The sequence below is a fragment of the Catharus ustulatus genome, chromosome 1 (assembly GCF_009819885.2).
Source record: "Catharus ustulatus isolate bCatUst1 chromosome 1, bCatUst1.pri.v2, whole genome shotgun sequence".
NCBI classification, from domain to species: Eukaryota; Metazoa; Chordata; class Aves; order Passeriformes; family Turdidae; genus Catharus; species Catharus ustulatus.
Window position 1 is genome coordinate 138320244 of NC_046221.1, and position 12597 is coordinate 138332840.

General features: G+C 39.6%; 1 protein-coding gene across 4 annotated transcripts in view; it reads left to right on the plus strand.

Annotated features, from left to right (window-relative positions):
• The window catches only part of CPQ (carboxypeptidase Q), a 142083-nt gene that overhangs the window by 87237 nt on the left and 42249 nt on the right, over window positions 1–12597 (plus strand). For all 4 annotated transcript variants that reach the window (XM_033076138.1, XM_042779865.1, XM_033076147.2 and 1 more), the window contains one exon: window positions 2815–2926. In XM_033076138.1, coding sequence (XP_032932029.1) covers window positions 2815–2926 — 112 coding nt within the window. The remainder of the gene's footprint in view (window positions 1–2814; window positions 2927–12597) is intronic.

The window sequence follows — 12597 nt, forward strand, 5'->3', positions numbered from 1 at the left end:
GGCTATCAGCATGATCCGTGAAACTTTCATTTCAGCAGCTGCTACAAAAACGTGATAGTTTGTAAAAACAACTGTTTTGAAGAAACTTTCACGTAGAGGTACAATGGTTGTATTTATGTAATTGCTCTTGGCAACAGGTTCAGTAAATTTAAGTTGGAAGTTCATCCATAAAATTAACTGACTTTCTCAATCTGCTTGAACCTTGATCTGTTTTGGTGTAATGTTCTGGAGTTGGTGAAGAAGCTTTACAATTGGAGTCTGTAACCCCAAATGAGATTACACCACCTTCTCCTGATTCAGAATTTCCTGCTGTTGCAATATGTGTTGTTCCACAGAAATGAGGAGTAATTCCCTCTCAGACGCTGTTGAGATTGCTCCTAGCAATCACTAACAGCGTTAGTGATGTATTCTTTCACTGCTAAAGACAAGGCATCCTATTGTAAACTTGGTTCTCTCTCAATGAGTTTACAAACTTGTTCTACATAATTCACTTCATCTTGAAGCTCAGTTTCCCAGGAGACAAAATAGTTATTTTCTTAAAACCAATTTTTGCTTTAAGAACAAAGAAACCACATGGATTTTGAAGCTGTGGAATAGACGTCCTTTATACCACAGACAATTGGGTTTTCACGGAGAGCCTTTTCTGTTCTTTTAAAAAAATTATTATTGTTATTTGTGGATTCCTTATTGAGTGGACTGTATTGAGTCTGCATCAGTTGGCTGCAAAATGTGGCAGATTGCAGTGGGGCTGCACATTCAGGAATGAACACAGAGCAGAATTCATTCATGCATTGCCCTCACCACCAGCAAGTGTGAACATGTGCATAGTCCTGCCTTAGAAGAAAGCGACAAGAGCAGCCACAGTGAGCATTTTTCTTTTCTGCTCTCATTTCAGAAACTTTTCTACCTCCAAAGCCGGCACTGCTTTTCTCAGATGATCTGGTTTCAAGCTGTGTTGCTATTAAGTACTTCTACTGCAGGGCAGTGTCCCTGGAAAATGTGCTGTTTGCTGTCTTTTGTGTTGGCCATTCAAGGATCTTGACATTAAATCCCAGGAATACCCCTGAGAAATTCTGAGGCTTTTACAGAGGGGCTGTCCATCCAAGTTTGAGCACCTTTGAAGGAGGGGAGATTCTGGAATAAAACTTGCAGCATTTCTATTTTCTACCAAGAAAATGAGTCTGTGCTGGAAAGCAAACACATGTTAAGGCTGAATAACCTGAAAAGAGAGTTGAGGCATGAAAAGGAAAGAGTAAGCTGCTCTTCAGATTTTTCTGCTTCTAAGACATGACTGTTCTGTTTTTTGTAACACACACATTTATAAAGATCTCACAGTCTATTTTCTAAATTTAAAGGGATTTGGTGCATTCTGGTTGGACCCATAGCAGTTCAATGGGTATGATTAATACTTTTTCAGGGCTTTTGTTTAATACTAGGGTATTTCAGTTATGTTACCTGAGTTTGTGTTTGGTTAGATGAAAAAACACTGTTGTATGATGAGTACTCAATACTTTTTATCTTGCCATGATAGTCCATTAATTTTACTAACCAGTGAAAACAGATTTATTTGACATGAAGAAGAAAATAGAGATCTTCTTGTTTGGGCTCCAAGTTACTTCCTTGCAATGTTCACTGCATTCTTTACAGCATAGACTCTTGCCTTCCAGGAGTTATAACAGGCAAAACTCATTATGTTCTCATTTTCAGTGCTACACTAATTGTCTGGCGATGAATGGTAGATGAGATAATATGCCTAGAGATCCTCATCCCTTAGGGAGAAGAAAGTGGCAGAAAGAATGAATATTTTTTACATTTTTCTGGATCCCACAACTCTGAGACTTGTTTGACATCAGCTAACCAGAGAGTGGGAAGCATCCCTTTGTGAATGGCAAGTTCTGAGCTGAACACAGGTGGATGCTCCAGGGTCTCCTTCAGTTTTTTCCTTAGTGCTGAGCTGTCCTAAGTTGAATGCATCCTGCTCTTGGTTTTGTGCTGTTGCACCATATTACCACACTGCCTGCTTGGCTCAGAGTTTTTGTCCCTCCTTGACCTTTCCATTGTGATCATAGATCCATCACTCCTCCAGCTCAAGGCCCAGTTGGGGAACTGTCACACTTGTGGTATTTCTCTGATGCTGCTTGTCAACATTTGAAAGGTTCAGATCTAAAAGTGGATGTTTCTGGAGATGCCCATGCTACTATTCTCTACTGTAGTCACAAAACCTTCTTTGCAGAAAACCCATCTGGGGCTTGCTACCATGTTTTAAAATATCCTTATGACTAATGGAACTATAAAATATCTTGTCATTGTTGTAGCACATAGGGGATCCAAAAATAAATTAGAGGTACTCTGTGACAAGTACCATAGATATATAATAAAACAAAAACCTCTGGGAATGCATCAGTCTAAGTTCATATTTTTTCCTTATGCACCCAGAAATAGGATTAATCAAATTTCATGCCTAAGGGCTTAAACAGATGGAATAAGAAAGAAAATTTCACCAGTCAGCAGTGTAGTAGTCCTGCATCTCTGGAACATATGCACTTTCATAATGTATGAGATAAAACCTTTCATTTAAACATTTCTCACAGCTTATCTAGTTTCACTTAGGCAGTGGTTTAAAGTAGTAGAATCCCAGATTAATATTCAGCAACTAGAGAACAATGTTTAAATGTATTTGAAATATTTATTTCCTTCCATTCTAAATCAAAATGCCAACTTTGTGACAAAATCATAAAAATGCTTAAATGCTAAACAGAATTTTCTGAATCAGTGTTTTCATGTAGATATGTTTTCTCATAACTGCTTTTACAGGTTGTATTGATCAGTGGACATCTGGACAGCTGGGATGTTGGGCAGGGAGCTATGGATGATGGTGGTGGAGCATTTATATCATGGGAAGCATTATCACTCATAAAGGATCTGGGTAAATCTTTAATTTTAAAATATATTTAATGCATTACATTTCCAGGACATTTTGTTTGATGTCTGAACTGGATTTTCTATTTTAGTCATGTCTCTGAGCACAAATATTAATTTTATCACTATACCACAAACAGACTTTTTAGATTGTTGCATTGATATCCAAGGATGCTTTCCCCCCTTCATCAGATGGAATCTATTTTTCCTCCTTATTCCCTTTTCCATAAATGTAACCTGTGGTTAAGAGGAATGCCCAATGTATTCATTAGAAACTGAAATCAGCTGCTGCTGCTGCTCCTGCTCATAGCCCTGGCAGCCTTTAAACAATAAAATTGTTTTCCCTCCTTCCCAGTGGAAGGATTTGTGCACTTCAACAATCTCAGTCTTTCTTGAAGAGCTCTTTGTAGACAAGCTCTGTTATGTGATTAGCTGTGTGCATACTGCAGTCATGAACATCAGACATCCCTGTGAGTTCCTTTGTTTTGCATTGTCTGAACCTCAATCTCTCAATTTCCCAGCCTTGGAATGATTGGATTATCAATCTGTAACTAAAACAGCGTGCGTCTGTTTAAAGTTTTGATTTTTTAAAAGCAAACAAAATGGGATTCTTCTACAAAGAATCCAAGTGTACTCCTTTTAGTGTTTTGAAATATTTTTTTTTATGAAGCTTGGAAAATTGGCTGTGTTTTCTCCACCTTCAAGGAAAAGAAAGTTTGCTGCTGTGTTTGGTACTCTATTCTATTCAGAATAAACTGGTGTGTGTTTCTTAAGGGCAAGTTCATGGTGGCATTGTATAATTTTTATTCACTGGGTTTCCCTTCATGCATGGCTGAAACGCATCACTTTTTTCTTGTTTAAATATTTGATTTCCTCTGGTAGCAGGCTGTGTGTTTGCTGTGCAACCTGTGGTGAAATGCTGTTCTCTCAGCTGGGAAATGCTGGAGCTTTTGCTGATGCCCTCTGTTCTGGGCAGCTGTTGTGTTGTGCTCTTGTTGTACCAGTGCTCTGCAGTAACACAAGGCTGGGAGAGGACTTCTGGATCTTCATAGCTGTAGATAAGCAAGGGGGATATGCCTTTTACAAACTGGCCTTCATAGTAGATTGATTAATGCAGATTTTATATCTTAAGCATTTAAAATTTGACCAAAAAAAAAAAAAGAAAAAAAAAGGACAGCAAAATAAAAAGATGTGGAGATTTTGTGAGAAACAAATTAATGACTTTTATTTAAAATTAATTCCACAGATTGTGTTTTGAATGAGTATTGTGTTTTGAACTGTGGAGACTTTGTTTGATATCCTTTTGAACCCTGATAAATTTAGTCTCACACTAGTCCACCAAATACATTTGAAATGAAGATAAGCCAACTCAGTTGGCTCTATGCATGTGTATAAATTTTTTACTGTGTCCAGGGAGTCTTAAAGCCATGGTGCATTGTGTAGCCATAAAAACCTGTCTGCATTTACCAGAGTATAACTGATCTTACAGCTGTGGTGATATGATCCTCAAGCTGAAATAAGCATTCTGAAATATGACTTCTAGAATATGTATTTATATTGTGCAGTAAGAAATAATGCCAGTACTTCTGCCATGGTCTGGTTAATGAAAGCAAAATACTGTTACACTATTAAAGCAGGTTTTTCAGTGATGGTCTAATAAAATTTTATCATGATATCACTGTGACCCTTGGATGTGGCCTATGGACAAGACACAAATTATGCCTGTTACTTTGGATTCTGAAAATTTCATGTAATACTTAAAAAATATTATAGTTTAAATTCAATTCCATACTTTCAACATAGCCTCCTCCCAAAACCATTTCTTGGCTGAGGACCAAATACATTAACCTAATTGAAAAATCATTAAAATTATGGTGTAAGATTTTATTTTAAGCAATGCAGTTTTCTTGCCCCGAGTAAAATTTTTAATAGTTCTTGTTTTTATTTCTAAGTAAATCAGTTACTTAATGTATTGACCTTTATACTTCCTCATATTTCCTGAATCTTCAATGTTAGCTTTTATTTTCTTTTAATTGAGGTGACAATTTCTGTGCCATACTGGTATATTTTTTTTTCTTTTTGTTTTATTTTGCTTTTGGGTGCTTTAGCTTTTCAGACACCATAACAGTTACACGCTCCCTATAAGGACATGTACCAGTCCAGCACAATCTGAAGTAGTTTTACATAGTCTTCAAGCCTTCAAACATTTGGTAGCTTTTTTTGTTTCCATTTCCATTTTAATTTCATATGAATGTTGTTTCTTTTTGAGGGAAAGGCACCTACGTGAAAGTCAGACTGAACTGAAGCTTTTGCATTATATTAGCAGAAAGTGGAATAAAAGTATTTTATTGATGTAAAATCCCATGTATACATTTCAGAAGAATAGTACCTTAAAAGCATAGGGCTGATTGTGATGCTATAGTTTTTGAACACTGTTTAAAGTTATAACCATTCAGTTAGCTCTGGAAAGTAGAAGAGCTAACACATGGAAAGTTCCAGTCTGTCTGAATACTTTGCTTCTAATAGCTGTACCATCTCTCTGCTTGTCTTCCCCAGTGGGATACTAGGAAGGGGGTACCTGCTGGTGGTGCCATTCCCTCTCATCCTTCTTCAGGGAGGAAGCACTGGCAGCAAATTCAGAGCAAATGTCTACTTCTAGATTTCAATTCAATAGATTTCAACAATTTTAATTTCAACAAGGTGAATCTTGCTTTGTTTTCTGTGCAGCTGCAATTTCACTCTCAAAACATCCCCTTCAGCAACATGCGGTTAAACATCAGTATCAGCTTGTGCACCTGTTGGTGCCCAGGCTGGCTGTAGACATCTCCTGACTGGAGTAAAAAGAAGCATTTTCCTTAGTGCATCCATATCAAGTTCTCCTGGCTGCTTGCTTTGCTGGTAGCTAATATTAGAAAATTTACTAACTAATGGCCATACTGACTATTGGTGTTCACAGGGGTCATTTCTTACCATTAATAATAAAGTTTAATGAAGCACAAAGGAAAGAAAAACATGAATTAAATTCTTGAAGCTTACATATGCCACTGAGAGGCAATATCTGTGGCAAGCTGCTTCATGGCTGATGTGCTTAAAAAGAGGAAGAACTGGAAATGTTTCCACAGAAGTTGCTATGTGAAGAAATATGAACGTTTCAGCTGGTTGTTACCCCTTATTCCTTTTACTGGAAATAGAGAGATTTTTAGAGTTGCTGAGGCAGTTTTTGAACTGGTCTGAGCTGGTAAACTCCCTTTCCTTCAGGGAAGCCAAGGCTGTTGTGATTAGCTGAGGATTTCTGATGCTTAAGAAATTACCCTTTTGTACTTGCAGGCAGACTGTCCATGGCAATAAACTTGTGCAATGTGCAGTTTGTCCTCCACCATGTCTGACAGCTGCTGCCCTGCCCAGAACTCTGCAGGTTTTAATCTTTTGATCTATTTTAACTAATTTTGATAGAGGCATAAAAATATTTAGAATAGGAAGTTCCAATATACTCTTCAAATGGGTGACTGGGGAGAGGTGGGCAAGTGCATTTATGTCCCACCTGAGGGGAGGCAGGAAGAAAGCACTTTTATTCTTTTCTTAAAGATGACAAACACCTGGTTACCAGAACATGAGTAGCATTGTTGTAATCATCAGTCTCTTGCCTTTTAATCTGTCTGCAAACTCTGTGTGACAGATTGCAAATATCTCCATGGCAGTATTGAGAGGATTATTTGGGGTTATTAAGAGATGATGGGAAGACACTGGAGGTGTTTTAGAGAGGAAAGGCTGATAGGTTCCCATCTTTAAGCTGAGAGAATCCATGGGGTGTTGCATGAGCTGTAATGTGCTGTGATGAGAGCCTGTGGAAGCTGTAGGAGAGACAGCACTCAAGCAAGTTGCAGTTTTAGATTTTACAGAACAGCAGCTGTGTTGCTAATTACAGCCTAGAAATCTCAAACCCAACTTTTTTCAGGTTGCATTTATAATTCTAAAATTTTGTTAGTTTTTTTTAGTTTATGTGCAAAAAAGAGCATCTCTGGAGCTGGCCAATGTAATTTGCCTCAGAATTTTCATGTTGGTCTGGTTAGTGCTCTGGTGTAATTTGAAACACAGCTTCTCATGTCCCTCTCTCACACAAGGTTTACAAAAGAAGCTGCTTTTCAAGGTGAGATCAAAGTCTAGCTAAGCAGCTACACGTAGAACATCACCATAAAATCCTACAAAATTTATTTGCTGCCATATTTTGTCTTTGGTTGGACAGTCTGCAGGACTTGATCCTGCTTTGAATGTTGGTTGCCAGCTTCTGTGAAGGAGATATTTGTGTTCCTTTCCCAGCATTTCAAGCCTGCAGCTCTTCTTGCTCGGGAGTCATCCCTGTGTACAGGGTATTTGAGCAAGAAGCAGCTAGTATGGATCCAGTGGTATCAGAGTTTTGGCCAGTGCTGCCTCTTTGCTCCTAATCCAGCTGTGCTCCCACATTGCTTGGCTGAGAGGCATTTCCCAGCTGAGGCCACTGGTGTTCTGCCCTCCTCCAGCCCTGCCAAAGCCACCTCACACTCTAGTGCTGGACATGGGGCCTTTCATCCCTAAAGGGAGCTTGAAGGGACTGAACAGTGGCAATAATAGAGAAAGGTCTGTAAAAGGTGGTTGTATGGCAGTGTCAGTTTTCCAAACATAGTATTTTAAGTCTCCTAACAGCAGTAGGGAGCCTACTGGAGTTAGAAATCCAGTTGATTTTGATGGATGAATTTCAGTGCTTTCTTCTGAAAAACTTCAGAAATTATAACTGCTATGTCTCTTTTTAATTAAAACATCTGGAATTAATTTTTCACTGCGGAGAATAGAAACTGGTGGGGTATGTTACTTGACACTCCAGTCTAGATTATTTTCAGAATCCCATCTCTGCTAGCACAGGAGGAATCAGTCAACAGGTTCTTTGTTCACATCCCAGGTTCCTTTCAGCAACATTTATCCATAAGCTCTCTTTCCTTACTCAAGAAATGTGTTTTCTACCTTTTCCTGGCTGTGTTTGGGTCCCTCTTGCTTCATTGCTAGCCAACTCTTGGTGCCCTGCCAAGCCCAGAGGTGCATACCTACCCACCAGCTACTGCTCAATCTGGGGACATCTTCAGAAGTCAGTGGCTGAGCTGTGAATTTTTCAAATTACAAATTTTTCCTCTTTCTCTTCAATTGCTTGGACTGCAGCCAGTGTAAGTGTTGCCAGTGAATGCTATCTGAACCCCTGCTTCTACAGAAGTAGTTGGTGCAGCTCCAGGAAAGGCTGCACCCCAAAGACCCCTGTAGTGGTGGGTTGTGATACAGGGTGAACAGTTCCCTGCTTGTGCCGTTGTGTTGTGCACTGAGCCCATGTTTGGTCATGTCTGCCTGCTGCCTTAGACCAGGAAGTCTCCTGCTTGGACTGTGCCTCAAAGTGCATCTGAGAGTCCTGTTCTTCCATGTTAGAAAACACTTGCCATGGGGAGCTGCCAGAGCCAGTGAATACCAGCAGTCAGGGAGATGAACAGGGAGCGTTTTCCTCTTTCACACCCAGGGTAGGATGGTGATGCCATTGCTGCTAGAGTAGTTTGATGAAGGAAGAATAATTGTTGACAAAATCTAATCCCAGTCATCACACCTTTTACACAGCTTTCCTGCATTCCTAGACAATGATGAAACATGAAAAAGGGAGAAATGTATGGTGATAGATGATATGTGCCCTTTCCCCTATTTGCGTATTTGCCAGCATTAAGCTGAACTGGGGTTTCATAAATCAGCTTTCCTATAGATGTAGACATGGATCTGGCACAACTAAATTACTGTTTCATAGGAAAAAGAGACAGAAAACTACAGAAATTTTTTTAAAACAATGCATGTAAGAATTTTTAGGTATTAACTGAATTATTATTACTCATAAGGAGTTGATTAGACAATTTCCCCCTTAAAACTTATTTAAAATTGAAATTGTAACTCTCATCTGAATTATACCAGTGACTAATGCAACTGGAAAACCATTAGACAGATTTTTATACAGTTCACTGTAGTCTTTATATGAAGTTACATTTCCCCAGTCCAAATTTACTAATATATGAGGACTAAAGATATGTTTTATTAAAAATGTGATCACCAGAGCAATTCCTTTTCTGCTAGTTTAATTGAAGTAATATAAATGCAATTTTAACGTGCTTGCAAAATATTTTGTTTAAACATTTTTCTGAATTTCTTGTGGTGGTGTAGTTGTTTGCTGTCTAGGAGATATGTTGTGAAACATAATGAAATAACTACTTTTACAGTTTCTGGTGTTTTTCTTTAATCAAATATACCTGATATTAACTTCTTGTTCTTACATTCTTTTCACTTTCCCAAAGCTGAGTGTTTTATTCTGACCTTCACGTTTTCAATTCTATTAAATCTACTTGGTATAAAATACCTGCATATCCTGTTACACTACAAATGCATTTATTCCTTCATTTTAACATTTGGTTGAATGCATATTTAGCAAGTACTTAAATCTTCAATTTTCATACTGTGTTGACATAGCAGAAGGGCAACTGGAAACATAAAAGGTTGCTAATCTGGTAGTAAATTTAGATATACAGCCCTCCATAGCAATTTTGACCTCTGTCTTGTGGACTGCTACTTCTCTGCAAGCTTTAATTTACCCAGAAAACTCAAGAAAAAATCTCGGCTTTGATTATCTATAACAATCTTTAAAACCTGTCAATGCTAGCTGTTGTGTGTGTGATGGGGTTTTTTTTCAAATCTTTAACATGATTGACATGGTGAAGTGCTGAAATCCTTCCCAAATGAAGTACTTTTATTTTCATTTTTTTTAAGGTATAAATTTTCAATATGGAGACAGAAATGTGCCTGCTTCATTTTCTGACTCATCAGCTCTCAGAATAGCCTAACAGATTTGTTTTTCTAATTCAAAGAGTGGGGCAGCAGAGGCAGAATACAGACCCACCTCTCATTAAGATCAAACCATGTCTGGTATTTGTAATCTCAGAGAGTGTGGGAGTGGGCCCCACATTGCCTTTTCTGCTCCACAATTTGATGAGATCCCTTAGGAAGAACATGTTCCTGAAGAGGAGTAAAGTGTGTTTTAAAGGTGGACAGTGTCTTATTCCTTTTGTGGGACTCAGAGAACAAGCTGACAGGACCAGAGCAAGGCATGGGGTGGATGAGTTCTCTGCTGACTCTGCACTTTGCTTTTTTACACAAGCAAAATTGTGTTCCCTTTTCAACTCCTTTCTTTGCTTTTTTTTTTTTTCCCCCTCCTTTTTTGGGTACACATGAGCTGTAAAGTCTTCATGACACTACACAAACCAGTTCTTCATTTAAAACCCCACGTGCTGGCGAGCACATTTGGCAGTACTTCTCATCTGAAGTGCCCAGGAAAGTGTGGATGTGGAGGTGGCAGGAAGGTGTCCACAGAGAAACCTCCCTCTGGCACTGTTTATGCCTGACTTGCAGCCCATAAGCACCAGGCTCTGGGCTTGGCTTCCCTCTTCTCTCCTTCACCTCGCCAGTCAAAAGGCTTAGTCCATGTTATTTTTAGTTACTAGACTTGCAAATCATTCACAGATTTGCCCTCCAGTCTTGTATACCCAGCTCCTTCCTTGACGTTTCCTTTTGGATATTGCATTGCTTTTTAAAAATAAATCTTTCTAAAACCTCTCACATTTCCCTTCTCCACATTCTGTAAATCTGCCTTTCTGTCGTAAGATCACCAGCCTCCCTAAAAACAGGAAAAAACAATTGCTCGTGTAATCCCGGTGTCTTGCTGCACTGCTGTCAAGGCTGCTGGTGCTCTGCAAATCCAGTCCCTTCCTAGCCTGGCTCACCTTGGGCACTGCTGTGCCCCTGTGCCCTCTGTGAAGGGCCTGTCCCAAAAGCTGCTCACAGTCTGTGCCAGTGGCACAGTTGTGTCCTCTCAACCCCAAAACATGTTTCTGAGCAAGCAAACAGCCCCAGGCGAGACTGAGCTGCAGTATCCAGCTTGGCTCATCGCTCCACTTTGATTTTCCCCTCCCCAGCCCCAGACCTGACCATTTTCTCTCTTCTTCCTACAATGCTTCATCTCTTCTTCTCCACACCTCATCTCTCTTTACTCAAGACTTTTGACACTCAGAGGCTTACTTGCTTCCCCAGTTCTATTTTGTGCAATGCTTTGTCCTCAGTGCCAGAAAAGGAAGCTATCAACAGACAAAAATCAAGGAGATTGCACTGCATTAGCCTGATTTAAGAAGAAAAGAAAGTTTCCTAAGCCAAAAACTGTTTCCCATGTCTTGTTTGAGCTTCACTAGAGAATTAGAAATATGTTATAATCAAGCTAAAGGGTTTTTTTTCAGCTGTTCTTTGCCTTGCCTTTGGAAGTTTTTAACTTTGAAGCTCTGCAAAGGACTTGAGGATACTGATTGGTGAGAGGGTGGACATGACCCAGCAATGTGCACTTGTAGCCCCGAAAGCCAAATATGTCCTGGGCTGCATCCAAAACAACGTGGCCATCAGGGTGAGAGGAGGGATTCTGCCTCTCTGGTCTCTCCTTCTGAGACCCCCCCTGTGCTGCATCCAGCCCTGAGGATCCCAGCAGAAGGAGAATGTGGACCTGCAGGGGTGAGTGTAGAGGAGGGCCATGAAGATGATTACAAGGATAGGGCGTGTCTTCTATGAGAAAAGGCTGAGGGAATTGCAGTTGTTCAGCCTGGAGAAGACAAGGCTTAGGGATGACCTGAGTGTGGCCTTTCAGTACCTCAAGGGAACCAAGGAAGATGAGGAGAGTCTATCTAGAAGAGCATGTAGTGACAGGGCACGAGGCAATGGCTTCAAGCCTAAAGAGAGTAGGTTCAGATTAGATATTTGGAAGGAATCAGAATTCCTTGGATGAGGTGGTGAGGATGGTGAGGCCCTGGCACAGGCTGCACAGAGAAGTTGCAGATGCCCATCTCTGCAGGTGTTTAAGGCCAGGCTGGATGGAGCTCTGAGCAACCTGAGCTAGGGAAATGTCCCTGTCCATGGCAGGCACGTTGGAACTAGATGATTTCTAAGGTCCCTTCCAACCCAAACCACTCTATGATTCTATGATTTTTCTCTGTGAAATCATTATTTGTCACTCAATTAAAAAAAAAAAACCAATTTCTTCTTAAATAGATGAGTACACAGGCATTTTTATGCACAAGTAGTGAGATCAGTTGTCTAAACTCTAGAGGGCTGTGTCTCTAACAAGAGTAAAAGCCAAAGACCTTCTGGTTTAGAATGGAGATTTCTTCTAGGTCTTCAGAGGAGAAGTCTGGACATCTTCAACTAACTGTGTTATTACCATCATCCTATTGGTTACAGTTTATTTCTGTATGTATATTCTTTGAAATTTGGCAGGGAAACAGGTTGCTAGAGGTAAGACCTTTTTCTCTTCCTTGCCCATACCTCACAATACATGAATCAAGTATTAGCAGATTGTACCACTGTTTTTGATGATGAGTTCTTATCTTCTTTAGCAAAATGTGGAGTACTGATTTTATTTTTATTCTGTGCTGCAGCAGAAATTTTGGAAAGCCCAGGTATTTTATGAGAAGTGCATGCATGACAGAAATATCCCAACTAATGGCATCCAGTAAGTCTCCTATGTCTAATCAGCTCCAAACTGAAAAAGGTAGGGAGTGTAATAAGGATTTAAAGCATGTCAGCAACATCATTATG